Source organism: Lepidothrix coronata, unplaced genomic scaffold (genome assembly GCF_001604755.1).
Source record: "Lepidothrix coronata isolate B3197 unplaced genomic scaffold, Lepidothrix_coronata-1.0 Scaffold335, whole genome shotgun sequence".
Lineage (NCBI taxonomy): Eukaryota > Metazoa > Chordata > Aves > Passeriformes > Pipridae > Lepidothrix > Lepidothrix coronata.
The window spans coordinates 10,780-38,307 of record NW_016690515.1 but is presented as its reverse complement, the minus strand read 5'-3'; the positions used below and the strand labels follow the sequence as shown (position 1 = coordinate 38,307).

At 53.7% G+C, this 27,528-nt stretch overlaps 3 protein-coding genes across 4 annotated transcripts in view; all 3 read left to right on the top strand.

The window, feature by feature from the left end:
- SCN4A (sodium voltage-gated channel alpha subunit 4) overlaps window positions 1–9,291 on the top strand; it is a 44,970-nt gene extending 35,679 nt beyond the window's left edge. For both annotated transcript variants that reach the window (XM_017838373.1, XM_017838372.1), the window contains exons 19-26: window positions 155–328; window positions 1,024–1,146; window positions 1,390–1,668; window positions 2,908–2,961; window positions 4,555–4,692; window positions 5,334–5,438; window positions 6,160–6,430; window positions 6,879–9,291. In XM_017838373.1, coding sequence (XP_017693862.1) covers window positions 155–328; window positions 1,024–1,146; window positions 1,390–1,668; window positions 2,908–2,961; window positions 4,555–4,692; window positions 5,334–5,438; window positions 6,160–6,430; window positions 6,879–8,071 — 2,337 coding nt within the window. In that variant the 3' untranslated portion in view covers window positions 8,072–9,291. The remainder of the gene's footprint in view (window positions 1–154; window positions 329–1,023; window positions 1,147–1,389; window positions 1,669–2,907; window positions 2,962–4,554; window positions 4,693–5,333; window positions 5,439–6,159; window positions 6,431–6,878) is intronic.
- Window positions 9,292–12,514: 3,223 nt separating this feature from the next.
- Window positions 12,515–17,349, top strand: CD79B (CD79b molecule). The gene is made up of 6 exons (XM_017838375.1): window positions 12,515–12,581; window positions 14,710–14,751; window positions 15,655–15,963; window positions 16,474–16,592; window positions 16,866–16,907; window positions 17,251–17,349. The coding sequence occupies exons 1-6, from the start codon at window positions 12,515–12,517 to the stop codon at window positions 17,347–17,349; spliced, it is 678 nt and encodes a 225-aa protein (XP_017693864.1).
- Window positions 17,350–22,794: 5,445 nt separating this feature from the next.
- Window positions 22,795–27,257, top strand: LOC108509107 (somatotropin). Its single transcript, XM_017838367.1, has 5 exons — window positions 22,795–22,864; window positions 23,899–24,062; window positions 25,089–25,205; window positions 25,564–25,725; window positions 26,963–27,257. Exons 1-5 carry the CDS (start codon window positions 22,855–22,857, stop codon window positions 27,161–27,163), a joined length of 654 nt encoding a protein of 217 aa, XP_017693856.1. The 5' UTR covers window positions 22,795–22,854; the 3' UTR covers window positions 27,164–27,257.
- The last annotated feature ends 271 nt before the right edge of the window (window positions 27,258–27,528 follow it).

Below are 27,528 nucleotides of genomic sequence, written 5' to 3'. Positions count from 1 at the left end.
CTGATCGGGTACACGACTAAATGCCACCCATCATCAGGCTCTCAACTTCCCACGCTTCCCCAAGCCCGAGGGAAGCAGGTGTGGACGTGGCTGCCCTGGGAAGCAGCGTGTCTAATGGCAGAATGACTGTCACGTAGCTCCGTGCCCCTTGCAGGCATTCGAGGACATCTACATCGAGCAGCGGAAGGTGATCCGGACCATCCTGGAATACGCCGACAAGGTCTTCTCCTACATCTTCGTCATCGAGATGCTGCTCAAGTGGGTGGCCTATGGCTTCAAGGTGTACTTCACCAATGCCTGGTGCTGGCTGGATTTCCTCATCGTTGATGTACGTGACGAGCACCTCTAGAGCCGGAGCCAAGGGGTTTGGGGGCATTAGGGGATTGCAGCAGGCTGTTGGAAGTGAACCCACACTGTATTTGAAAGGATAATGGTGTGGCTGTGGAACAGGGGCTGAGAACATTTGTGAAAATAATGGTCTTCCACGGGAGGGACCATTTCTTTCCCTGGTTGCAGAAACCCTTTCAAACCACCTCTGTTTTACACCAAAGCCAAGAACAGCCTGTGCTGTTCTACAAGATCCCAGCAGGGATATGAAGGGACATGGGGTCTCCTAAATGCTCTGTGACAGAGCAAGCTGTTCTTCCTGTGCAGTATTTCTGTGTCCCCCATCAGCTCCACCCTCACACTCAAGAGGTGGGGACATCCTGCTCCATCCCTGGAAGTGTCCAAGGCCAGGTTGGATGGGGCTTGGAACAACCTGGTCTAGTGGAAGGTGTCCCTGCCCATGGCAGGGGGGTGGAACTGAATGAGCTTTGAGGTCCCTTCCAACCCAAACCATTCTGGGATTCTGTGAACCTGGTCACCACAGACCCCAAGGACTCAATGTCTATGTCCCAAAACTAGAGGATGGCCACCAGCCTGAGGAAGTGTTGGGGAGAGAGGGAAGGCAGGAGCTGGAGGACGTGGCTTAGTTGTGTTTCCACCTAAGATGCTGCTAATCCCTTGGGCTGCTCCTTCCAGGTTTCCCTGGTCAGCCTGACAGCAAACTGGCTGGGATACTCCGAGCTGGGAGCCATCAAGTCCCTGCGGACACTGAGGGCTCTGAGACCGCTGCGTGCCCTGTCCCGATTCGAAGGCATGAGGGTAAGTGACTGCCCTGTGTGCTGCTGGCTCTGACATGGACACGCAGCACTGCACCCTTCAGCAGCCACCTGCACCAGGGACACGTCCCAGCTGCTTTTCAGGGGCCTCCAGGCCAAAGGGATTGATGCTTTGGTCCAGTCTGAGTGCACTTGGTGCTGCTGGGGCACGGGCACATGAAGGTCCAGGTCATCACTGGCCTGATGCCCCAGCCGGGTTCCTCCAGGGTCTCTTCTCCCCTTGCAGGTGGTGGTGAACGCCTTGCTGGGCGCCATCCCCTCCATCATGAACGTGCTGCTGGTCTGCCTCATCTTCTGGCTGATATTCAGCATCATGGGGGTGAACCTCTTCGCGGGGAAGTACTACAGGTGTGTCAACACCACCACGGGGGAGCTCTTCGACATCAGCGTGGTGAACAACAAGAGCGACTGCATGGCCCTGCTCCACACCAACGAGGTCAGATGGGTCAACGTCAAGGTCAACTTCGACAACGTGGGCTTGGGATACCTCTCCTTGCTGCAGGTGGTAGGTACCAAGGGCAGCTGCCACCATCCGAGGTGCAGGGCAGTGTGGTTGGCATCAGGGCTGGAGTGGGATGCTGCCCTGATGCCCACATGGGGTCTGTGAGCTGCTTCTTAGCTCCAAAGCTGGGTTTTAACACCGAAAAACCACTACAGAGCCAAGGAGGAAAGGGGCAGGGTAGAGGATGGGAGGGGAAGGTGTCAGCAGGGAGCTGCTGCAGAGGATCAGTAGCCCCAAGCCTGGAGCTGCAAAGGGACCCTTGCACAGCACAGGATGCAGGAGTGAGGAGGAGAGGCTCTCTCTTACCCCCCTCACCCATTTGGAAAGTCCAGTCTGCCGTAGCTGTGGGCTGTGGAACTTTTGCACAGGGAGGGTGACGACTGGAAAAAGGGGGCACGTGTCCCCTGCAGGTGGTGGGCGAACGCAGCCGAGTTCCACAGAACTCACCCCAGCTGAGCCAGGCAGCAAAGGGGAACTGCTCAGCACAGTTTTAATAAAAATAGAGCTGTGGGCTCTGTTATGGGCCGGGCTGGGGCTACTCCCATCAGATCCACTGGCAGCTGCAGAATCGGAGCATGAGCCAGGCTGATTAACCTGCTTTTAAATTCAGCTTCCTCTTCAGTCTTGTTGTTCCATCAGATTCAGGAAACAAGATGTTCAGACCTTTTGTTTAACAAATCAGCAGCAAAAGGCTGTAACAGACGAAGTGTAGTCCCCGTAAAAGGTGCAGTGTAGACCCCCACCCTGCTGGGATGGGAACCCAGCTGATTATGGAAACAGTGGCACAGAAGTCAGGGTTGTGGAGGTGGCATAGCTTGGGAGTGGGAGGGAGCCAGGGTGCAGCTCTGCTGTTGGGAAAATGTACTTTGGTTTGGGGAGAAGAGTCAATAACTTCTTTTCCCAGCCTGGTTGGCAGCAGTGTTTTGGGAAACAGAGGTAATCTCAGCCCCAGAACAGCCCAAGCATGTGCACGGGCAAATCTCCCTGTTTCTGCATTGGGACATTTTTCTTGTGGATTCAAGTCATGTCCCCCTCTCCTGCCAGTCCCATGGAGAAGCTGTAACTCCAGGCTGAGCAGGAGTGCCCAGAGCTAAACCCCAGACATGCACCCATCACACTCCCTCTCCTCCCAGCCCCAAATACCTCCCAGAAAATGTGTTCACCACTTTCAGAGAATCACAGAGTCATTTAGGTTGGAAAATACTCTCAGATCATTGAATTCGACCATTCCTGTTCCCTCAGGCAACCTTCAAGGGCTGGATGGACATCATGTACGCTGCCGTGGACTCACGCGAGGTGAGGGGACACACAGGGGGGTCTCACAACCAGCACCAAGTGCCATCCCAGGGGTTTATTCCCCATAGCAGACTGGGAACAGGGTCCTGGAGCTGAGGTGCAGCTCAGCACAGGCTGGGATGGATCCTCAGCTGCAGCATCACCTCTGGCTCTGCCCTTTGGTGCTGGGGGCTGCCTGCACCCCATCCATGGCTTCAGCAGGGACATGGGCTACAGACTGGGGACACCCACAGAATTCATCATATCATGGAATCCCAGAATGGTTTGGGCTTGAAGGGATCTTTTAAGATGAACTGTAGCTCATCCAGTCCCACTCCCTGCCATGGGCAGGGACAACTCCCACTATCCCAGGTTGCTCCAAGCCCCGTCCAACCTGGCCTTGGACACTCCAGGGATGGGGCAGCCACAACATCCCCCCTGCTGAGGTGCACAGCCTCAAAAAGAGCAGCCAGCTGAGTCCCTGTGCCACCCCTGTCACTGTCACCTGCATCCCAGCTGCAGCCTGGCCCCCACACCAGGTTCCCACCCCACCCAGATACAGCTGGGGCTGAGTCCACTCCTTTTGGCTTCACTTCGGAGTCCAAAATCCCTGCTCAGCCTGGAGGGCTCATCCTTCACCCTGCTGTGAGCTGATGCCCTCCATGTCCCCTCCAGCTGGAAAAGCTTATCCCACCCTGCAGAAAGTGCCTGGCTTGCCTTGAGCAATAAATGGGTTATGAAAACAAAGCAGCCAACATTTAACCTCTGGGTTAAATGGGTTATTAAAAAAACCCAACCAGCTGTTCTGAAGACTGTCATGCAAAGGCTGTTTCTACCATGATCCATCCCCAACAGTGTCCATGTGGACACACACTGCCATGAGTTGATGCAGCAGGAAGGGCTTCCTGCTGTTCTCTAACAAACCAGGGAGGGTCATCCCACACACCCACGGGCCCGAACTCATTGTTTTCATTGCCTTTTTTTAGCACCAGAAACAGCAGCTCTGCTCACCCCAGGGGCAGCTGCTGGTGCTCAGCTTCCAGGGCCCTCAGGCTCCTGCCTCCCAGAGCACCTGGGGCAAAGAGCTGGTTTGGGAGCAAACCCACCCTGTCCTGCCAAGAGCTTTCTTCGAAATGGGGGAAGCCAGTGAGGACAGCTTGGCACGTCTCCAGCCAAATGCAGAGCAGAACTAAGGGATGCCCCTTGAGATGAGTGTTGCCCAAGGCTGCCAGGCTGAGCCACCCCCCTGCACTGGCATGGCAAATTAACCCACTTTTTCCTTTCCCCTCTTGGCTGTACTTCAGCCCTTGGAATGCTGACTGTTGGGAGGAAACTCACTTTTGCTCATCGATATCTCTGCACCTGGGCATCCCTTCCTATTCCACAGCCCATGCTGTGGGATCAGGGGTCAGCATTTCCTTGTCCCACCAGATGGTGTCACATGGGTGTCCCTTCCTGTGGTTGCTCCCACAGGGATCACTCAACCCACAGGGCCAAAAGTTGTGGAGCAGCCACCCCACGGCTCTGTCCCAACACCACGACCCCTTCTCCGGGGTTTTGGGGACACATTTTTGGGAGAGGATTAACCTCACATCTCCTCTCTCTCTTGGACAGATTGAAGAGCAGCCACAGTATGAGATCAACATCTACATGTACATCTACTTCGTCATCTTCATCATCTTCGGCGCCTTCTTCACCCTCAACCTCTTCATCGGCGTCATCATCGACAACTTCAACCAGCAGAAGAAAAAGATGAGTATTTTCTGGGTCCTGCAGTGCTGTTCTGTCTGGGGTGCTGCTCCAGGATGGAGGGTGAGGGGACCAGAGCCACCACGCCCAGGGCTCAGATGGATCCCAGGACTCTCATCCATTAGTGGCTCCCTGCGCTGGACAAAGGGCACACAAGGCTTGGTGTCCTGGTCATAGTATTTACACAGGACTTAATTCATGGCTGCAGGGGGTGGAGGCAAATGGAAACTGCATTTTCTTTTTCCTGTGCTATCACTTTTCCCACCCTGTGACCATTTCTCATTAATTTTCTATGCATCAAGTTGAGGCTCAAGTCCTGCTTTTGAGCAAGTAGCACAGGACTAACACCTCAGGGGTGCTGGAGCGGGGAAGCAGGAGGAGGGAGGGCAGGATGTTGTTGGTGCTGAGTGAGGTCCCAGCAGGACCACTGAGCCAGTGTAGAGAGCAGTGCCTGGCAGGAGCTTGGCTGGAGACACTTGGTGGGCAGGGACATGGTCAGAGATGTTTGGTGGGCAGGGACATGGTCAGAGATGTTTGGTGGGCAGGGACATGGTCAGAGATGTTTGGTGGGCAGGAACGTGGCCAGAGATATTTGGTGGCAAGAGGTGAATTCCAGAGACTAACAGCAGCGATTCCCTCTATACTTTGGAGGCAAAGACATCTTCATGACAGAAGAGCAGAAGAAATACTACAATGCCATGAAGAAGCTCGGCTCCAAGAAACCCCAGAAGCCCATCCCCAGGCCGTCGGTAGGTTGGGTTAATCCCCCTGGAGTGGAGCATGCAGGGAACACTTCGTTCCACCAACTGTCCCAAAGGGAATGAGAAGGATCTGGGGAAGATCATTTGCAGGGCAAGGAGCCACATCCTGGCTCCCTGTTGCTACTCTTCAGACAGGAGCTCGCTAAGAGCTGGGGCTTCAGAAGAAGTTGACATCAGGCCACCTCCTTTGAGTTTGCCCTTCAGCCCTGGCTTTGCTGGCAAGGGCATTGAGGGCATGCCTTTTGCAGGGATTTGGGTTTTCTCCTAGCTCAACTCCCAGCTCCTCTGTGGAAGAGAGCTGGGCTTGGGGAAAGCTCAGCTTTCAACCCCCCTGGAAGGGACACTGGTCCAGCCAATGCATTCACAGCTGAAATTTGGATTTGGGTTTGGTAGCCTTGCACAACTGAGGCCTTTTTCATGTGTTTATTTGTGCCCTGTTAACTGTGGATATAACTAGAAAGTGACTGTTCCCCGTGCCCACACCTGATCATGGTGTTACCAATGGGCTCCATCCTGTGAGGTGCTGGGTGTCCTCCCCCCATAACTTCTCGGGCTGTGAGACCTGTACCAGCCACAACCCTGAGGCTTTAAGTGCTCTTTTAAATGTGGTTCCTTCTTCTCTTTCTGTCTGTGTCTTTTGTGTGTGTCTATCCTGTGGTCCCACCTCACCTCTGGTGCTCCATCATCACCCACGTGGCCCCTACGGCAGAACAAGTTCCAAGGGAAGGTGTTTGACTTCGTTACCAAGCAAGTGTTCGACATAACCATCATGATCCTGATTTGTCTTAACATGGTGACCATGATGGTGGAAACAGATGATCAAAGCGAGCTCAAAACATCTGTGCTCTACAAGATAAACCTGGTCTTCATCGTCATCTTCACCGGGGAGTGTGTGCTCAAGATGTTTGCCCTGCGTTACTACTACTTCACCGTTGGCTGGAACATCTTTGACTTTGTGGTGGTCATCCTCTCCATCCTAGGTGAGTCCTGCTGGTCCCTCTGGTTCCTCAGGGATCCCACTGGATAATGAAGAGTGGAAATGGTCTCACCAATCCACAGCCACAAATCTGCTACTGGCCCCCTCTTACACCCACGCTTTGAGCAGGGCCAAGCCACCAGGACCCTGAGACAAGAGGGGTGTGAGGCCACCCCATGCCACCAGCTGGGTGAGGGGCTGGGGATGTCTCTCACTCCTCCTTGGTGTTATTTCCCCTTCTCTCCATGCTGCTGAAAGGGAACAGCCAGTGTTTAACCCTTGTGTCAACCTTGTGCTCAGAGTTTATTTTTTTATATGTCCCTTCTGTCCCCAGAGGAGCAGAGTGTTGTGTACCATCAGGGGTGGCCTCACATCCCTGTGTCTGCCCAGCTCTGGCACATGATGGTGGCTGCAGAGCAGGGCAGACTCACCTCTCCTTCATCCCTTCCCAGGTATCGTCCTCTCCGATATCATAGAGAAGTACTTCGTGTCACCCACCCTCTTCAGGGTCATCAGGCTGGCCAGGATTGGCCGTGTCCTCCGGCTGATCCGAGGGGCAAAAGGCATCCGGACTCTCCTCTTTGCTCTGATGATGTCCCTGCCTGCCCTGTTCAACATCGGCCTCCTGCTTTTCCTCGTCATGTTCATCTACTCCATCTTCGGGATGTCCAACTTTGCCTACGTGAAGAAGGAGTCGGGGATCGATGACATCTTCAACTTTGAAACCTTCGGGAACAGCATCATCTGCCTCTTCCAGATCACCACTTCAGCAGGGTGGGACGGGCTCCTCAACCCAATCCTGAACAGCGGCCCCCCGGACTGCGACCCCGAGCTGGAAAACCCTGGAAGTTCGGTGAAAGGGAACTGTGGGAACCCCTCCATCGGCATCTTCTTCTTCTGCAGCTACATCATCATCTCCTTCCTCATCGTGGTGAACATGTACATCGCCATCATCCTGGAGAACTTCAACGTGGCCACGGAGGAGAGCAGCGAGCCCCTCTGCGAGGACGACTTTGAGATGTTTTATGAAACCTGGGAGAAGTTCGACCCGGACGCCACCCAATTCATCGCCTACAGCACCTTGTCTGACTTTGTGGACACCTTACAGGAGCCACTGAAGATTCCCAAGCCAAACAAGATCAAACTCATCACCATGGATCTCCCGATGGTTGCTGGGGACAAAATCCACTGCCTGGACATCCTCTTTGCCCTGACTAAGGAGGTGCTGGGAGACTCGGGAGAGATGGATGCCTTGAAGGCCAGCATGGAGGAGAAGTTCATGGCTGCAAACCCCTCGAAGGTTTCCTATGAGCCCATCACCACCACTCTGAAAAGGAAACACAAGGAAGTGTGTGCCACCAAAATCCAGAGGGCCTTCCGGAGGTACCTCCTGAGGCGCTCGGTGAAACAGGCGTCCTACATGTACAGGCAGAGCAAGGACGAGGACGCTCTGGGCGAGGATGCGCCCGAGAAGGAGGGTCTGATTGCCACCAAAATGCAGGAGATCTACGGGAACAGTGGGACAGAGGTGGAGACAACCCCTGCCATTGGCCTCGAGCCCATTCCCAGCTCAGAGACGCGAGGTGCTCCTGAGGAAGCAAAAGCTTGGGAGAAGGAGCGCGTGGTGAAGGAGTCGCTGGTGTAACAGAAGGAGCTTCCACCTCTGGCCCAGCCTGAAGAGGCTTCATTTGTATCTCCTGCCCAAGAGCTCTTCCATGCACAGATCACCAGATCTTATATATTGAGCTAATTTCAGATGTTTCAAGCAGCCACCTTTCGAAGCAGGATCTCCTCCCGGGTTTTCCAGCTCACTGCACTTGCAAAGAGTTTAATTATTTTTCTTATGAGAACTGAATGTGAAAGCTGTTGTTGGTGAAAGAGAAACATGTTAGTTTTGAAATGATCTCATCACGGTAACGATGTTTTTCAGACATTAACAAAAGAGTATGTACATTTAAGGTAATTATTTATTAATGTTATTTCACAATTAAGAGATTTTCTTGTATATTATTCTTCCAGAGTGCAGCCAAGCAACCAGTGAAAGATGAGCCAAGTGAAATAACATTAAGAATAATTACAGAAAACACAAGGTTTTGTGAACAAAAATCTCCAAAGTCTTAAAGTAGCACCTTTCTTTTGAACCTTTGAATAAGCTTGATGATTATTTTTTGTTACCTACAGAGAAAGTGCAATTATGTCTTAAAAATTGGTTTGCATAGCCAAAACAAAGCATCTGCAGAAATGTTCTCAGGGTTAAATATCAGGTTTTCGAGGTCTCTGAATACGCATTGAAACCATAAATCATTCATGGCTCTATGATACGAATGTAAACACTATTCATAGTCATGTTTTTTCTCTGTTTTCCTGTTTCATCCAGATTTTGTGGCAGGAAAGCAATGGGCAAAGGTAGGGTTTGGAAAACCTCCTCCAAGAATCCCCAGTTTCTGTGACAAAACCTTCTAGGGTTTTTTCTAGCCCCGTTGCAAGAGGAAATGTCCTGTTGGAGTGCTCTTGGTTGGCGTTCCCAACGTCCTCTTCGTTAGTGTTAATTAAGGAGATGGACCCCCAGGGATCGGAGCAGGTGTTTGGATGATCCTTTCCATGAGCTGCTTCAATGGGGTCCCTTAAATCCCACACAAGCCCCGGGGGGCTCAATGCAATGAATGCTCCTACCAGGGTGTGAATCCCAAAATCCTCAAGCAGAGATTCCTTCCCTTGGCTGGGGCTCCAGAGAGGATCCTGTGGCACGTGCTGGGGTCTCTGTAGAGCTGGATGGGGCCATTCAGGTCCTCACCAGGAAGTCTCTGGGTAGAGGAGTGTTTTCCCGTGGGGGAAAAGGGTTTTGCTGCTCTTTGAACAGGTGGGCAAAAAGAAAGAAAACCAAGAAAACTGGCACTGGCACAGGTTGCCCAGAGGAGCTGTGGATGCCCCATCCCTGGAAATGTTCAGTTCCAGGTTGGATGGAACTTGGAGCAACCTGGTCTAGTGGAAGGTGTCCTTGCCCATGGCAGGAGGCTGGAACTTTAGACTGAAGATGAGCTTTAAGGTCCTTCCAACCCAAACCGTTCCACCATTCTACGAAAAACACACAAAAGGCCCCGAGTTCACCTCTGACCACCTTCTGCCTTCACAAGGGAAAAAAAAAATCCTCATGAGATCAAAAACAACCACGAACCAAAACCTCTTCCACTTAAAACAAGGGCTGCTTCTTGAAACCAAAGGGTCTGTCTTTTTTGTATGATTATAATTAATTTCTTTTCTCGGGCTGATTTGGGCGCTGAGCCGTTCCGGATGCCCCACGTTCAGGCTGGCCAGGAGCGGTGCTGAGCTTGCTTGTACCCACGTGTCATCCCATAGCCTTGTGCTTTCTTTTCTGTGTTGTTGCTCCCTGGAACAGGAGCCTGAGCTGGTGTCAGCGGCGTTTCCCTGGGGAGCATCCCTGGCATGGCGGTTCCCAGCCCGGGTTGTGGTTCACAATCGATGCTGCTTGTACGTACGTGTCGTCAGTGATGGGAAAAGTGCCACAGAGCAGGATTTGTGTGAGCTAAAGCCGTTTTACTTTGTACATTTCTTAAAATAAACAACTGTAAATGATCTGTTATTACGATACCAAGTGCGTTGGGGTGTGTTAGAGGGGGGGAAATGTTTTCCCTGAGCTGGGAGGGGTGAACGGCCCCTCCCTTTGCTCCAGGGCTTGGCCTTGGACCTGCCATCCTCAGCAGAGCCTGGTGGTCTGATCCTGCACTAGAGACCCCCAGGCACGTCCAACCCAGCCCCCAGAGCTTCTGCTCTGCTGACAAATCCATCCCCTGGAGCCCTCAGTGCTCACAGTGATGAACCCAACTCTGGGAGCTACAGGAGATGCTGCTGCAGGTTCCAAGGAGAGGGGTGGGCTTGGAGGAGGTGCAGACCCCCTGAGCTGCCCCATGGCAGGCTCTCTGGGGCCAACCCCCCCCAGCAGCCATGTGGGAGCAGGTCAGCATCACGGGGAGAAGGCAGTGGTGGGCGAAGGAGGTTCCTGCGTCAGTGTGTGGCTGGAGGAGGAGACACCTCTGGGACTCGGTGACATCCCCGAGGGACATGGTATGGCTGTGTTTTTGCTCTTGCTGGAACAGCTCGTCCCAGGGCTGGTGTAATTCAAGTTGGGAGCAGCGTGGTACCAACGCAGCCAGGGGGCTGGAGTGGGGAGGTGGCACAGCCCTGGAAAGGACAGCGGTGAAACCCAAACCCTGATGAATAGGGACGGGCTGGTGAAGGTGCAGCTGCCTGGCAGTGGCTCTGGACTGTGGGTTATGGAGTCAGGGTGGTCCAGGAGAAGAGGCATGGGGACACAGGACCCTCCCCAGGGGACCACCAGGTCCCTCTGCATCCCTTGTCACATGTTACTGCAAACACAGGGGAATTCCAGGGGAGACCGAGCCCCTCCAGCCCAGGTCTGTGCCTGTTCCAGGGTGCCAAGGAGCCCCCAGGCAGTGCAATGGGTGATTTGGCCACTGTCACTGCAAACCCTCTTTAGCTTGTGCCCTGCTCCTGGTTTTACCTTGCAGGGCTTTCCCAGGTGCTTCCAGCATCCCAGCTCCCATCTCCAGCCCCAGAGCCTGCTAAAACCCCCTCCAGTGCCCACCAAGTACATGGGCATCCCACTGCCTTTGCCTTGCTGGGATGTCATGGCCAGGCTCTGCTCTTCCAGCAGGACCCGGGGGGTGATGGCAGCAGGGACTGAGTGACACAGCCCCTTCTCCTGCAGTGCCAGGAGAAGGCACCCCTCCCATCATCCCTTTTTCCCCCACGGAGCCAGTATTTCTCTGGAAAACTTTATTTCTCTTCTTTTCTGTCCCTTTGCACACAAGGTGAGGCTCGAGCTGGTTCCCAGCATCCGCCGGATGCTCGGGACTGGCAAAAAACCCACCAAACTTGCAGAAGATGAAGGTTTGGGGAGGCCCCAGGCAGTGGCACCCAGACTCTGGGGACCAACACGACTGGCAAAAGTACCCAAAGGTGTTTTTCACTTGAAGTCACAGCTCAGTGCTCACCTGCAGCCACTAAAGTGCTGCAGCTGGGGGGCACAGCACGGAGGGAAACCATGTCATGCATCAAAATTCACTTTGAGGTGCCTCACTGTGCTTCCCCAGAGTCTGTCTGTCTCCAAAGGATTCTTGGAGAAGGGTCTTGGTCATGGAAAAGGGGGTGTGAAGCACCCACAACACCCAGGCATGGCTGGTGGCCAGGGAGGTGAGACCTTATTTTGGCCATCTCTTCCCTCCTTCTCTTCTCCCTGGAAGTGTTTAAAAAACCTGTGGATGTGGCACTTGAGGACATGATTTAGTTGTGAACATGGGTTGAGAGCTGGACTTGATCTTGAAGGTCTTTTCCAACCTTAACAGTTCCATGATTTTATGACTCTGGATTTCACTTTTCCCTGGAAGGGCAGCTGCAGGGACTCTCTGGGGTGCAGTGATGGCAGTACATCCATAAGTACATCCACAATTAACTCCATAAACATCCTCTGTTCCTACCCCTGCTCCAACTCTTGGCAACTGGGCCAACATCAACCCCTGCCCACCACCCGAAGGGCCAAACACCCTGGAGGGGATCTTTGGAGCTTGGGGGAAACCCTGGAGGTCACCCCCATCCTCTACCCCCCCAGGGATGTGGCCGGGAAGAAGTCACATCCTGCTCCCTGGACTCATCCCCTGTGCTCATCCCAGGGTTGGCATCACCAAGTGCTTTGCAGCCGGGGCTCCTCTCCAGCTCTGCTGCAGTTCCACAACAGTCCTGGTCACCTCCATCAAATACCAGCACCACGGTGGGCACAGCCTGGGGACACGAGGATGGGCAGTGCCCGGGGACACGGGGCTGGACAGTGCCCAGGACACAGGCACCTGCTGGCCCAGCGTCTGCACTGCATTCAAAACCAGCCCCGAGGGGAAAGTCCCCAGCGAGGAGGATTTACATGAGCAGGAAAGGGGCCGTCTCGAGCAGCAGCAGCTTTGCCATTTTTAGGTCCCGGGGCCGGGCCGGCGGGAGCAGCCGCTGCGTTTTGCAGAAGCAAAGGCTGGATGTGTCTCCCTGCCCCGTGGGGTGAAACATGGCTGATCTGTGCATGAGGCTCTGGGTGCTCCAGGTGAACCTCTGGCTGCTGGCTCTGGTCACAGGTAGGCATCAAAGGGGGTTTGCACTTCAGAGCGAGGAACCGTGTGCCCAGGGGATGCACTCGCATGAACTGTGTGCCCAGGGGATGCACTGGCATGAACTCTGTGCCCAGGGGATGCACTGGCATAAACTGTGTGCCCAGGGGATGCACTGGCACGAACTCTGTGTCCAGGGGATGCACTGGCATGAACTCTGTGTCCAGGGGATGCACTGGCATGAACTCTGTGCCCAGGGGATGCACTGGCACGTGTCCCCTGCTCGGGGGCTTCACCCGGCTCTGCCTTTCACTGAGTTAGTTTTAAGCTTTGCTCTGGCCTCTCTCAGTCCTGCTCTGGGCTGGAAGCCTCCCAGGTTCAGCAGAGCCCAGGGGGGACACACAGGGCTCAGGACTCAACGCCCACCTCAGGTTTTAGGTTTTGCTTCCCACTGGGGTGTGGAGACAGGGCATGTTTTTGGCTGGTCAGCTGGCTCTGGCAGGAGCCCAGCACCAAGTGGGTGCAGGGCCTGCCTGGCTGTGGTGGCAGGTGTCAGGAAAGAGGGGTTGTTGTGGTATTTTTTGCTCTCAAAGACCTGAGGATGGGGCTGGCACATCACTGAGGCCATGGTCAAGCCACAGCCCTTTGCTCTGTGGGGTCCAGTGTCTGGGAGTAGCAGAGAAATGGGAGGAAAACGGCTTTTGGGGGAGATTTGTGGGCCCTGTGTGAACATCCCTGTGCTGTTCCCCTTGGCATCCCCATGGAGAAGCAGCAGATAACCCAGGACATGACTCCTGTCCCCTTCCATCACCCCTTGCCTGCTGCAGGGACACCCACGAGAACCTGCAGCAGATCCCACACAGATTCCTTGGCAGGGGAAACTTGAGCCCATGGGAGGAAGGGCATTTAAAGTGTTTCTGTGTTGGTCACACAAGTCCAGTAGGGATTTGAGGTCACAGGGTTTAAACGTGGCTCTCATGGTGACTTCAGGGGAGGAAAGGGGAAGCTCAGCCCACCTGTGGCTACAACAGAACTCCTGGTTTGGAAGGGTGTGAGGACTTTCAGGGTGAGGAGCCAGCATGGTCTTCATTTAGAAACACCAACAGAACACGGAGAGCAAAGCCCTGTCTCGCTGACTGGTGGCACCACAGGTGACAGGGACACGTACCCAGCACACAGCCTGGTCAAGGCACATCTCCCCATCCTGGAAAAAAATGAAATGGGGCTGGAAGGGAGAGTTCACCTGCAGAGATGTCAGTGCTGGAGGTGAACAGGGCAGCACAGACCTGGAAGGGGTTCTGGGGCAGGGAGAGGGGCTCAGGGCCAAGCCAGGATGTGCCTGGGGCAGGGGGGGGGTCTGCAACAAGGTGGCACAGGTTGGGGTGAAGCTCGGGCTGGGTAATTGAACCTCTCTTCTTCTTCTTTGTCTTCTTCTTCTTCTTCTTCTGGGGGGTGGTTTGCAGCTGCCCCAGCGTGCTGGGAGGTGGTGCAGCCCCCACCTCCGTGCCGGCTTCTCCACGGCGAGGTTTGGCAAATCTTCACCAGAGGCAGAGTGGGCACTGAAGCGGGGCAGTAAACAGGGCTGGTGCTTCCTGCGCAGCTGCAGCAAGAGGAACCGAGGCACAGGGGCACTGGAGCTGCGGGCAGAGGCACCCATGGGGGCTGGGGGGTCCCCACCTCACCCCGCTTCCTGCGCTGCATCGCAGGCCCCACAGCTCCAGCCACAGCCCTGGTCCCGAGGGGCCGTGTGGTCACAGGGGCTGAGAACCCCCCTGGCCATCACAGGGCTCTGAATCCAGGGAAGTCCCAGCGGGGGAAGTGTTTCTGTTTGATTCAGAGTGTAAATAGAGCGGGTGAGTGTCTGGACCCTTCCAGAGAGGCATCAGCCTCGGGATCATTAATAGTGAAGGCGGTTTTCACTGGGGTGTCAACCCAAAAACAACTTGGAGAAGATTCAGGAGATAGGATGGAAACAGAAGGGTTTGTACCCAAATCTGCACTGCCCCGTGTCCCCTGAGCAGGGCTCTGTTGATGCTCCCCAGCACTCCAGCCCATATGGAGTGGGCACGAAGGACCCATGGCTCATGCCATTCCACGGGGGACACCCTCCGTGAGCTCCTGGCCATTATCTAAGGGCTCTTCTTCTGTCTTGCAGGTGGGATCTCAGCAGACAAGAACAACACCAGCAACAGCACAGGTATGGCTCAGACCCACTGGGCTCTTCCCCCACGTGTGTCCCCAGGGTCCCTCCCACCCCCACAGGCCACGGTCCCTGCAGGCTGTGACCTCCTCCATGGCACATCCCCAGCCCTGCACCTTCCTCTCCCTCCACAAAGCCAGATCTGTTTTGTCTTTCCTAAGCACCCACACATTTTCCCTCTGCATTTGCAGAGGATGTTGCACAAAAAACCTTTCCTTGGCGCCAGGCACTGGGCTCGTGCCACAGCATTTCTGCCATTCCCCCCCATAGGGCTCTAAGCAACCCAAAGGAGCCCTCAAACTCACCACTCTGGGACCAAAACATGGCAAAAAAAAACCAACAAACCAACAACAAAAAAAATCCAAAAAACAAAATACAGCAAAATGCAAAAACTGTGGAAGTCTGAGAGAAGTCAGATGGGGAGGTGGGGTTTTCCCAGCAACGCTCTGTGGTGCCAGCACTGGCTGTAATCTGGGAGCTGGGATTTACAAGATGTACACAGAGACTGGTGGGAGCAGCACCAAAGTATTGGAGTGAAGCCATTCCCACAGAAAATGGAGTTTCCATTAAAAGTGTGTTTCCACCAAAAGGCTCCAATTTCAGAGAATCACAGAATATCTTGAGCTGGGAGATGATCCTGGGTCCACAAGGATCATCAAGTCCAACTCCTGACCCTGCACACGACACCCCAAATCCCACCATGAGCCTGGGAGCATTGCCCAAGCAATCCTCGAGCTCTGGCAGGTTTGGGGCCATGACCACTACCCCAGATAGATATAATTCAAAACCAAAGCTGAATGCTCAAGAGCAGTATAATCCATGAAAGTGGGGAGCTCCTGATGTGGGAGATGCTGGGGGCTCTCGTGGGTGCCAGGTCTGTGACTGGCCCTGTCCCTGCAGGCAGTGTGTGCCCCTCCGTGCACCAGCACCCACGGTACGTGGCGGTCAAGAAGAACATGCCCATCTACTTCATCTGCTACTCCGACAACCCCAAAATCATGCAGTGGTACAAGACAGCAGAGGACAGTGAGAACATCTGTGGGCTGGATGATAACACCCCCCAGTACACCATCAACAGGACAGACACCTTCATCAACCTCACCATCCTCAGTGTCACCTTTGAGGACAGTGCAATCTACGTGTGTGACAGAAAGAACGTCCTGGAGAAGAAGCACCTGCACACGTGTGGGACACAGCTCCAAGTCTTGGGTGAGTGGGAGCTCCCAGGGAATGTTCTTTCTCCTCCTCCTCTCACCCTTCCACCTCCATGTGAACCCCATATCAGGCTCCTACACACCCACCTCTGCCTGTGCTGGTGGGACCCCTCAGATACAACCGTGAGTTGTTGCTCCATGGCACCACGTGGTTCCTCATTGCCAGCACCAAACAGCAGGACAACCCTCCCTGGTTTGCCCTGGCATGTCCATCCTGCAAAAATACACCCCAGGGACCACGTTTCTCTAGTAAATCAGATTTATCCTGCTCCTGGCCAGTGGCGGGTTCTGCCCAAATTGTCTCATCCCAGAGATGGTCCCTGATGCCAATCCTGGGGGCAGTTTACAGTGCTCTGGTCTCTCCCAGTCTGGAGGACATGTCACCCTGGTCCCTCCATCCACCCTTGCTGACACACCAACCTGTGGCCATGGCGAGCTCATCCCTGGTCCCTGGGAGCCTGGCACAGAGGTGAGACTTGGGCTCTCCCCATGATGTTGCTCCCAGGTCACAGCAGCCTCAAGCAGATACAGAACAGGAACACCCTGAAAGATGCCATCATCATCATCCAGTCCATCCTGCTTGTCATCTTCATCAGCATCCCCATACTCCTCTTGCTGGATAAAGTAAGTGACAGTGTCTCCAGCAGTGGGGATGTCCCCAGCTGTGCCACTGTGGTGCTCACAGCAGTGTCCTCCATTCCGGGCAGGACAGTGAGGGGGGTGGGGATGGACCAGCACCAATTTCAGGGCTAAAGTGGGAAAACAAGCATCTAAAATGCTGTGTGGGACTACATGGATTTGCCTGTGGAAGTGGTGGGACCTGACCTGGGGGACCAAGGCTGGGGACAGGGGATCCTGGTGGGGGCTGACACCAACCTGTGACTCTCCTCTCCATAGGGTGAAGGCAAGAAAGGCCCAGAGGAGGACCACACCTATGAGGTAATTAATTACAGAAGGACCTTTCTAATATCAACCTGGGCCTTGAAACAGGGAGTTGTGCCCTTGCTGGGTGTCTGCTGGGTGTCACCAGCCCCTGTACCCTTCCTCCTCGGGAACCTTCCTCCCAAATTCACATCAGCCATAAAGAGCTGCTCATAGAACCAAGCCAAGCTCAGAGCACAGCCAGCCATCTGTCTCCATCTTCTCCCTGCCAGAAGCTGCTCCAGTCTTGGGGAGAACAGCCTGGAAATGGATCCCCACTCGGAGGTCCTAAGGGGGGGATGTGCTGTAGATGGAACCATGGTCCTCCTGCCACGTTTCAACCTCCTTCTTATCTGTGCAGGGGCTGGAGGTGGAGCAGATGGCCACCTACGAGGACATCACTCCTTTCCGGGACGTGAAGGCCAAGTGGACAGTTGGGGAGCACCCGGGTGAAGAGTGAGGGGTCCTGCACCCACGGCCAGGCCGGCACCAACACCCTGACAGGACCCTGCCGGCACCTGTGGGGGTGGATCCCCCAGACCACAGCTCTGCCAGGCACCTGGATCCCGGGCTGCAATCCTGGGATTGCAAACCACCTCCAGCAGCCCTGCCCGGGGCTGGGATCCTGCTGCCCTCGGGCACTCGCTTTGCTGGGCACACGAGGCTGCCCTGCCCCGGCTGTCGCTGTCCCCCCCTAAACTAGAAATGAACCCCTGTGTAGAAATTAGGAGCCACCTGTGATCCCCCCAGCAGCAAAATGGCCCCACACCCTGGGCAGCCCCACCACACCTGGGCAGCCCCCCACCCTGGGCAGCCCCACACCACAGGCAGGCCCACGGCCCAGCCCTGAGCTCCTGGTGGTTAATGCAATGGAAGTACTGGGGGAAAGTGGGTGTCCTCCAGTCCCACCGTCCCTGGGAAGGAGAGGACCAGGCATGACCCATCTCCAGCTGCAAGGACCCTCCTGGGCTGTGAGCCCCTGCTGCAGCCCTGGCAGAGGAGCCGAGGTGTGCAGCACCGTGTGAGTGTTATGAGGAGTGAATTTGGGGCCACTCTTTAGCTGTCAAGTCATGGATGTGTCCACAGGCCAAGCTGGCAGATATCTGAGATGGAGGAGCCTCCAAAAGCACCTCTTTCTCCCCGAAGACTACAAGGGAAGTTGGGGAGACAGGTCTCAGCCAAAGGCTTGCTCCTCCCCAGGCAAGAGCTGGCCCATGTCACAAGGACATGTGTGGCCTCAGAACCTACAGGAAAGCTGTAAATTGTGGGACACAAACCTCCAACTGCATTTTGAAGCCCTAATAAAGGTAATGGATAAGCCTCATCCTGCTCCATCCTGCTGTGCCCAGTCCAGGGTTGTCCCTTAAGCCTGGTGCCAGTGCCCTGGGATGCCCTAGGAACAAGGAGCAGTTTTTCATGGGTCCAGCTTAGCTAGAAACCAAACTTCACCCCTTCAAACTTCACCCTGAGGGTGGGCAGGGATGGAAAGGAGCATCTCCAGGATCCTAAGCACGAGAACAGGGCCCAGGGCCAGGAGCTCCACTCGTGGCTGCATCTGGTCTTGCAGGAGAGGCTAAAAAACATCTGGAGAGGAGCAAAGCGGTGCTAATTGGGTTTGTTAATAAAACTATCTCGGCACAGCAGCAGCAGCTGCAGGGGGGGTGGGCTCAGGGCCAGCTGGGCACCTAAACCAGGGCCAGGGGGCCAGAGGGGTTGGCTGGAGGAGACAGCACAAGGGGGTGACAAGAATGTTGTGGCTTAAACTGCTGTCACCCTCAGAGAGCCCAGGGCCCCCATGCCTCCATGGCTCACAACATTTGGGCCTCCAAGAAGCAGCTGGAACTGCTCCACACCCCAAAACAGCCAGAGGAGGGTAAAATTATGAGCAAACAGGGCTTTTCAGAAGGAACAGGATGGTTCTTGTTTACCAACAAACCACCTCCATGGAAAACCAGAATTCTGTTTAAATAGCACAAAACCAGCATTTTGAAATTGATTTTTACTAATTAAATAAAACTACCCCGAACTAGTTCCACCACATGTATATAAAAGTTGCTTAAACATATTTTACTTATTAAATTGTTTTTTTAAAGAAAGGAGCATTCACAGTGAGAGAAAAGAACTGGCTGTTCCTGGTTTCCATGTTTGCCAAGATTTTAGGAGTAGCAGAGCTCGTCCCTCCATCCCTTGCTTTCAGTTTCCAAATGGAAGAGGAAGGCATATTTTCTGGCCTTCCCAGCTCCCAGGGGGTTCCTCAGCTCTGTGTATGCAACTAATTCAACTGACTGAGCTGAGTAATACAAAAAATAAGGAGAATCTGCTGTTTGCAGCTGGCAAGGAACCACCAGTGTCAAAAGCAGTTTCAGTGACACCAGTTCTGCTCTGCTGCTCCAGAGGCTTTGGCTTCCTTTAAAATGCCAGAAGTAAACCAGTATTTCTGTGGTGGTAATGGTTTATTTTAAATGCTTAGACTAGATTCTAGGGAGCCTAGAGATGTGGTTTGGCTTCATTCTGTATTGAGATAGGTCTGTGTTTAAAATGCATTTAATGTAAATAAATATATGTCAGTATATACCGTCCAGTCTCTGTGTTTTGTCCTGATTTCTATCATAGAATCCCTGAATCACTTAGGTTGGAAAAGCCCTGTGAGATCATGGAGTCCAACAATTCCCCCAGCACTGCCAAGGCCACCACTGACCCATGTCCTGAACTGCCACATCCACGGGGCTTTTAAATCCCTCCAGGGGTGGGGACTCCACCACTGCCCTGGGCAGCTGTGCCAGGGCTGGACAAACATTCTGGGGAAGAAATTTCCCCTAATATCCAACCTAGACCTCCCCTGGCACAGCTTGAGACCATTTCCTCTCGTTCTTGTGAGAAGAGACTGACCCTCCCACCTGCCCACAACCTCCTTCTAGGTGATTGCAGAGAGCAGGAATCCCTGTTTCCCTGCCACCAGTGGGATCCTCAGGCAGGCAGACAGGGTTGCAGTCCCGGACCTTTTCAGCCTCACCTTTCCAGATGGATTCAGGGAAACTGAGCAGCTCCAGCTGCAGTAAATAAATCTGAAATGGAATTTATTTTCAGAGCAGTGAGCTGGCAGAGGTAATCACCCATCACCTAAAACCTCTGCAGAGCCTGGGCTTTGGGCTGGCAGCAGCTCCTGGGTCAGGATTCACTTGGCTGTGCTCACCCATCGGGGTGGGAAGGTCCTCCCCACACAGCCCCCAGGCTGGGGGTCACCAGAATCCAGGGAGCAAGGAAAGCTGTTTTCGCTTGTTTAGATGCTCAGGGTAAGGTGGGTGGACACGGGACCAACCCCCAACCCGAAGAGAATTGAGGGATTTTTTTTTTTTCCTCTTTCAAAAAAACAGAAGGAACTCGGAAATCACAGGAGGACACGGGATGCTTTGGGGTTGCAAATTGCAGGCGTTCGGAGGCTGGAAAAAGGGCCGAGCTGAGGTCTGAGAGCCGCTTATGCAACCGCAGTGGTGCCCTGGGCGCGCCTGCCCAGCCCAGCGCTGCAGTCACGCACTGCCTTCGCCGGCGCTTCTGCCTCACTGGCTGCCCAGACACGGCCGGGGACAAACCCAGCCTCGGGGGAGCCCAACAGCCCGGCCCGGCCCCGCTCGGCTGCGGCACAGGCACCGCGGGGTTGGCACCGTGCTCTCGCTGCCAGAGCTACAGAGGCGGCAAGGGACGGGCAGGGCACGGAGTAACGAGGTGCTGCGGTGGCACCTTCAGTCCTGCGGGCTCAGTTTGGGGTACCACGATATAAAAAAAAAAAAAAACAAAACACGTAAAGCAATTAAAGAGCATCAAAGGAGGCCACGAGGGTGGGGAAGGGGATGGAGGGGAAGCCTTATGAGGAGTGGTTGGGGTCACTCGGTTTGTTCAGCTTGGAGGAGACTGAGGTCAGACCTCGTTGTGTCTTCAACATCCTCCTGAGGGGCAGCAGAGGGGCAGCTCCGATCTCTGCTCTCTGTGACCAGCGACAGGACTCGAGGAAGTGGCTGAACCTGAGTTGGGGGAGGTTTACGTTGGATATCAGGAAAAAGTTTTTCACCCAGAAGGTGGTTGAGCGTTGGAACAGGCTCCCCGGGGAAGTGGTCAGAGCACCAAACCTGTCTGAGTTCAAGGAGCATTTGGACAAAGCTCTCAGGGACAGGGTGGGATTGTTGGGGTGTCCAGTGCAGGGTCAGGAGTTGGACTCAATGATCCTGATGGGTCCCTTCCAGCTCAGCATATTCTCTGATTTACAGGCAGCAGTGCCCGGGCTGGGCTGGGGAGCTGCTGCTCTGCTCACCTCTGACAAATATTGACATATTTAAACACGATCTGGAGTAGAAAAACACAAAAACACACCCAGATGTTGCAGGCTATTGGGTGACAGGACACCTGATACTGCAGGACCCACTGTTCCCTCTTCTCTAGGGACTGACATTTACCCTGTGACACCACCACGTCTCCAGCAGCAACAGCCGGGGGCTTCTCGGAACACACCGAGCTCTGCCCCATGATTATTAACCAGCTCTCCACCCTCTGCTCCAGCTGCCCTGGGGGTGATGCTGCTACTTTGAAACCAGAGCCACACTGGGGAGCACAGCAAACCCAGGGCCTGGGGGGAGCCAAATTACCTCCTGACCAAGCACAGTCCCTGAACACCAGAAAAAGGGCCAAAAAAGGGGGGCTTGGGGCAATCAGTGCTCTGTGGGGAGCACTGGAGTTGCCCATCCCAGGTTCTGTCTTGCTTTTCTCAAAAGCAGGGATAGTGTTCTGTGTCCTCTCCTCTTCAAGGCCAAGTTGGACAGGGTTTGGAGCAACCTGGGCTAGTGGGAGCTGTCCCTGCCCATGGCAGGGGGTGGAACTGGACAGTCTTTAAGGTCACTTCCAACCCAAACCATTCTGTGATTCCATCAGTCCCTTCCCCATCTCCTCCACTTCCTTTCCAAACCCACCCTCTCCTTAATCCAGAGGTATTTCTCAGGCAAGAGCAGGAAGATGCTCATAACCACATCTTCCCACAGCCTTATCCAGCTGAGGATGAGAGAAACCTCCCAGAGCTCCGGCATCTGGATTTGCAGTGGGCTGGCTGGGATCCAGACAAGCACCTGGACAGGACAGCTTCATGTCCCACCTTTGGCAAACCAGCTCAGCAAAATTATTTGCTGAACTTTCAGCTTTTTGGTGGAAAGCAATTACTTGGTAGAAGTAGGACTCGTGTGACAATATCCATCTAGGTGTATCCTCACTAAAACAATATAGAGGAAAACATCACAGAGGGGTTGGAAAAGTCTTCTAAGACCATCCAGTCCAACTGTTCCCCCAGCACTGCCAAGGCCACCACTAACCCACATCCCCAAGTGCCACAACCACACGTCTTTTAAATCCCTCCAGGGATGGAGACTCCACCACTGCCCTGGGCAGCTGTGCCAGGCCTGGACAACCTTTCCATAGGGAAATTTTCACTAATATATAAACTAAACCTCCCCTGGTGCAACTTGCCAGTTGCTTTAGGCCAAAGTGTCCCCAGCTGGCCAGTCAGCCCTGTGGGCTGTGGGCCAAGGCTGCAGAGCCCTGCAGGAACATCGAGTGGACACCACAAATTTCACCATGTAAAAGCACTGATCTGAGCTGGGATGGGTCTTGCAGTGATCAGGAAACTTTTAATTGCAATAAACAGCAGAATATGGTGAAATCATGGAACACTGATTTAATCCCCAGGCAAACAACCTCCCCAGCCCTCGCTCGTGTGTGTAACGAGTGTGATGAGGTGACACCTCCCTGAGCACTTGTGCATTTATTCAGTGGGAAGATATGGAGCTGTTGTTGTGATCATGGACACACAGATCCATTTTAAACAGACCCCCTGCTATATAAGGGGGTGCCTCCACAGTTTCCTTTACCAGATGAAAGGAGGAAACATTCAGTGTCAAGGAACACCTGAGCAACTCACCGGGCAGAAATGGCTCCAGGTACATTTTATTTCAGTTTTAAGGGACTGGCAGTGCTGCTACATGTGTAGGGTGATGGGAGATGACAATGGGGTGGGTTCTGTGGTGAGCTATACCCTCCTTGCCATCCCTAAATTAAAATATGGAAATTTAGAAATCCATGAAATTTTCCCCTGCAGTGTGACTTTAATCCATGAATGAATCTTCAGCCTAAACTGGGCAAGGAGAGGGTGGAGAACATGAAGAACAAGGTCAAGTCACAGTTATAATAGTTATTATTACCATAAATGTTGGCATGGATATTAAAACTCATATTCCAAGCTTAGGACAGGGATCAGGATTATGTCTAATTCTCATGTCCAAGTCCCACAGGCTCCAGATCATTCCTCCTCCAACGGATATTTCTGGTCTTTGTAAGCACAGATGGACACTTGTGTGAAATGTCACGGGTTGGAAAGCTTTAGGCTTGACAAATGTCACCAAATCCTACAGGTCTGTCCCAGAGAGCAAAAGCAGCTGGTCACAGAACAGGGAATGTCACCAGCTCTCATCCCAGTGAGTGCAGAAGGTGCCACCTCATCAAACCACAGCTACAGTGGGGTGCTCCCAGGCCCTCACCTGGTCTCACCATCCCCTGCCTTTCCACAGGCCAAGCCTATGGAAAAACATGAGTGTGTCAGGGAAAACTGTAGGGACACACCTCAGTTTTCATGGAGCAGCCACGACTCCAGGCAGGAATCTGCTGCTGAAAACACTGAGAGCAGTACAAGCCCTGAGGGCAGGTCTAGTGAAAGGGTTTCACTTGGGATGGTCCTGGGCAGGGCCAGGGGTTGGACTCAATGATCCTTGTGCGTCCCTTCCAACTCGGGGTGTTCTGTGATTCCCTTGATTCTGGGGAGGGCTGAGCTCACCCACAGCTCACTCACATCCAACAAGGACCAAGGCAGGTGAGGGCTCAGCCAGCACGGACAGAAGAGGCTGGGAATGAATTCCCAGATGCCACCCCCTCCTCAGCACAGTCCCCTGCTAACAGCCTCCTCTCTGCTTTGCTGCAGGGTCCTGGTTTTCTCTTCTGGCCATTGCCCTGATCACTCTGGGACTGCAGTGGCCACAGCAAGTTGCCACCTTCCCGGCCATGCCCCTTTCCAGCCTGTTTGCCAACGCTGTGCTGAGGGCTCAGCACCTTCACCTCCTGGCTGCAGAGACCTACAAGCAGTTTGTAAGTGGTGTGGCCTCAGGGCACCTTCTCCTGTTACTCAGGATTGTAGGACTTCCTACAGACAGAGACTTTTCTGCTGTTGGTGTCTTTGTCAGCTCTCAGTGAGGAGAAAGAGTCCACAAGTTGTGGAGAGACACCAGAACAGGTTATAAGTAGTCAGAATCTTTTTCTGTCCAGCATTAAATTCTGAAAATGGTATTTGCTTCATATCTAGATTTGTATGTCTGTAATTTCAGCTGTGGACTGTAAACCTTGTGTCAGGATCAGCCTATTGACTCAGTCATGGCCAAGCAGGTTGAAATGAAGAGATGAGTTTAAATGCCCCAAACTTCTGTGTACTTTCATTCTAAGAATTTTCCAGGGCTCTCAGAGGCACTTACACAATCAGTATCTCCAGCTCCACATTTTGGCACTTGTCAAGTCTGAACATCTCCCATTCTGTCCTCTGTTAGTATCTTGCACTAATTAGCTGTACAATGCTTAAGTTTTACTATTTAATATTGAAGGGAGATTGCCATTCCATCCTCGTGCTCTCTCCCATCAGCCTGAAGACTCTCTCCTCCTCTCAGCTCCCTGTCCCATCTCTGACCCCCTCCTCAGGGATGTTTCTGCCCATGTCAAGACCCACTGCACAGGATAAGCTGGGAGGTGGCACTGATATTTTGCAAGATTTCCCCGTGTCCATCCCCTTTGGCCCTGGGAGAGCCTGAGTGCTCAAAACCACCCAGTGTCTGCTGCTGCCTGAGATGTCCCTTTGGCAAGAGCTTTCCTTGGGGATCATCTGCTCCCTGGGAGTGCCAGGTGTGTTCTGAGTTCACCTCAGCACCTTTCTTTCATGGGAGGAAGACCTTTAGGGCCAGTAACTATTGTGCCAACACACAAGCTCCTGTTTCCCACCCTGTCCAGAGGTACCTCGTGTTTCACATTTATTCTTTGCAATGAGTAACCATGCAGGACAGCTTGGGAAGTGTCTGTGGTCTCCTCCAGCACACAGGTGACCTGAGTGTATCTGGGATGTCTCTGCAGGAACGCAGCTATATTCCAGAGGACCAAAGACACACCAACAAAAATTCCCAGGTGGCATATTGCTACTCAGAGACCATCCCTGCTCCCACGGGGAAGGACGACGCCCAGCAGAAATCGGTAAGTTCTCTCCCACAGGGCAAGCACAGACCTGTCTGAAGAGTCCTCATGGCAGGAACAGAGGGTTTCCATCTGTGAGGACTTTGGTGCTCCCTCCCTCCTCTCCCTTTTTCACTATTTAAACCCTGCATGAAGAAAGGAGGACCCTTCTGGGTTACATTATAAACCATATTCTCATCTCAAGCATTGTCTGCACAGCACCTGGGTCTGGGTGGTGCTTCTCAGGCTGAAAACTTGTCTGCTGAAGCTGCAGGAGCAGTGACACATCTGTGGGTCACTCCAGGCTGTCCCAGAGGGAGCAGGACACTCTACCAAACACCCCACACACAGCTTTCCCCCTTTGTTGTCCTAATTTCAGGACATGGAGCTGCTTCGTTTTTCCCTGGTTCTCATCCAGTCCTGGCTGACCCCGGTGCAGTATCTAAGCAAGGTGTTCACAAACAACCTGGTTCTTGGCACCTCAGACAGAGTGTATGAAAAACTAAAGGACCTGGAAGAAGGGATCCAGGCTCTGATGAGGGTAAGTCACAGCACATGGCGTGACTGTAGAGAATTCCTGGGTACGGGGCACTCGGCTCTCAGGGACAGCACAACAAAGTTCGTTGTCAAGGTTCACTCTACCCCTTAGTAAATGGCTAAAGCACACTGAGGAAAAGCAGACAAAAATCCCAAATCAATCAATCCAAATCAAAACAAACCCAAAACTATCTATGTGGAGGACTGGGAGGGGAGGCAAAGGGTAGGACAGGGTAAGGATGAAAAGAAACACAGCTTAAAGGTGCAACAGCACTTAAACTTAACAGCATTTAACTTAAACCGTAACTGAAGTTAAACAATTTAGCAAAGGGTTCATACAGGATTTACTACACCACAACAGTAACTCACAGTACTAACTCACAAATCTAAAGTACATCAGAATCCCAGAGAGCAGCATTGCCAGGACATTTTCTATGGCATATGCACACAGACATAAAGTGTCTGGACAAGGTACCTGTGAACAATTCCCCTGGGATTCAGGGAAATCCTCCCTTGGGATGCCTTTGGACCTTCTCAGCTGGCGAAGGGCTGAGCCTTGTGGAGTGGGGGGATCAGCCCTGTAGATTGGGATCCTCCAAGTGCAGCAAATGGGAGAGCTGGGGGCTCTGAGAGGCCCCAGCACAGGGAGGTCACTGGTCACAGGAGAGCTCAAAGGGTCTCACTCAGCACTGCTGGTTATAGGGCCCACACAGACGGGCCCTATAGGAATTGTCCACCCTGGCCACAATTTAAGTCAGCAACTTTCTTTGAAAGTTTGAGAACAAAAATCTGATTCCACTTGGGTTGTTATTCAGGGGAAAAAATAAGTTTCCAAGGCTGTTTGTTAAAAAAAGCAGGAGCTCGGCAGACAGCACCCGCTCCTGCGAGCACAGAGTGTTTCTGATAAGGTCAAGAGGAGCTCGGCCCAGGTCACAGAATCACAGAACCACAGAATATGCTGAGCCCACAGGGACCCACAGGGATCATCGAGCCCAACTCCTGGCCCTGTGCAGGACCATCCCCAAGAGTCACACCCTGTGCCTGAGAGTATCGCCCAAACTCTCGAGCTCTGTCAGGCCTGGGTCTGTGACCACTTCTCAGGTCCACCAAGGCTCAATGAGCATTTCTCAGACCGTAAAGCGGCCTGGGGAAGCACCACCACGGGGGACAATCCCCTCTGACCTCTCCCAAAGCTCAGCTTGGTAGATGCTCATCCCCAGCCCTGCTCCATCCTCCCCCAGGAGCTGGAGGACCGGAGCCCGCGGGGGCCCCAGATCCTCAAACCCACCTACGAGAAGTTCGACGTCCACCCGCGCGGCGAGGACGCGCTGCTCAAGAACTACGGCCTCCTGTCCTGCTTCAAGAAGGACCTGCACAAGGTGGAGACCTACCTGAAGGTGATGAAGTGCCGGCGCTACGGAGAGGGGAACTGCATCGTCTGAGCCCCGGGACGGATCCCCCTCCCGCCCCGGGCCCTCGGCCACGGCTGCCCTGCTCCCAGGAGAGAAAATCGGAGAATAAACCCGCTACTGCCAACAGACCTCTGCTTTTCTGGGGGGACAGGCTCTTGTGGGAGAGGGAAGGATGAGCTGCTGCTGGGACAGGGTGGATTTGGAGCAGGACAGGGGGGATTTGGGGCTGGGGGGGTGAGGATTTGGGGTGGGGAGGGCAGACTTGAGGCTGACAGGGTGGATTTGGGGGTGGATTTGGGGGTAGATTTGGGGCTAGCGGGTGGGTTTGGCTTTGGGGGGGCAGAGGTGGGGCTGAGGGAGGTGAATTTGAGCCTGGGGGTGGATTTGGGAGTAGA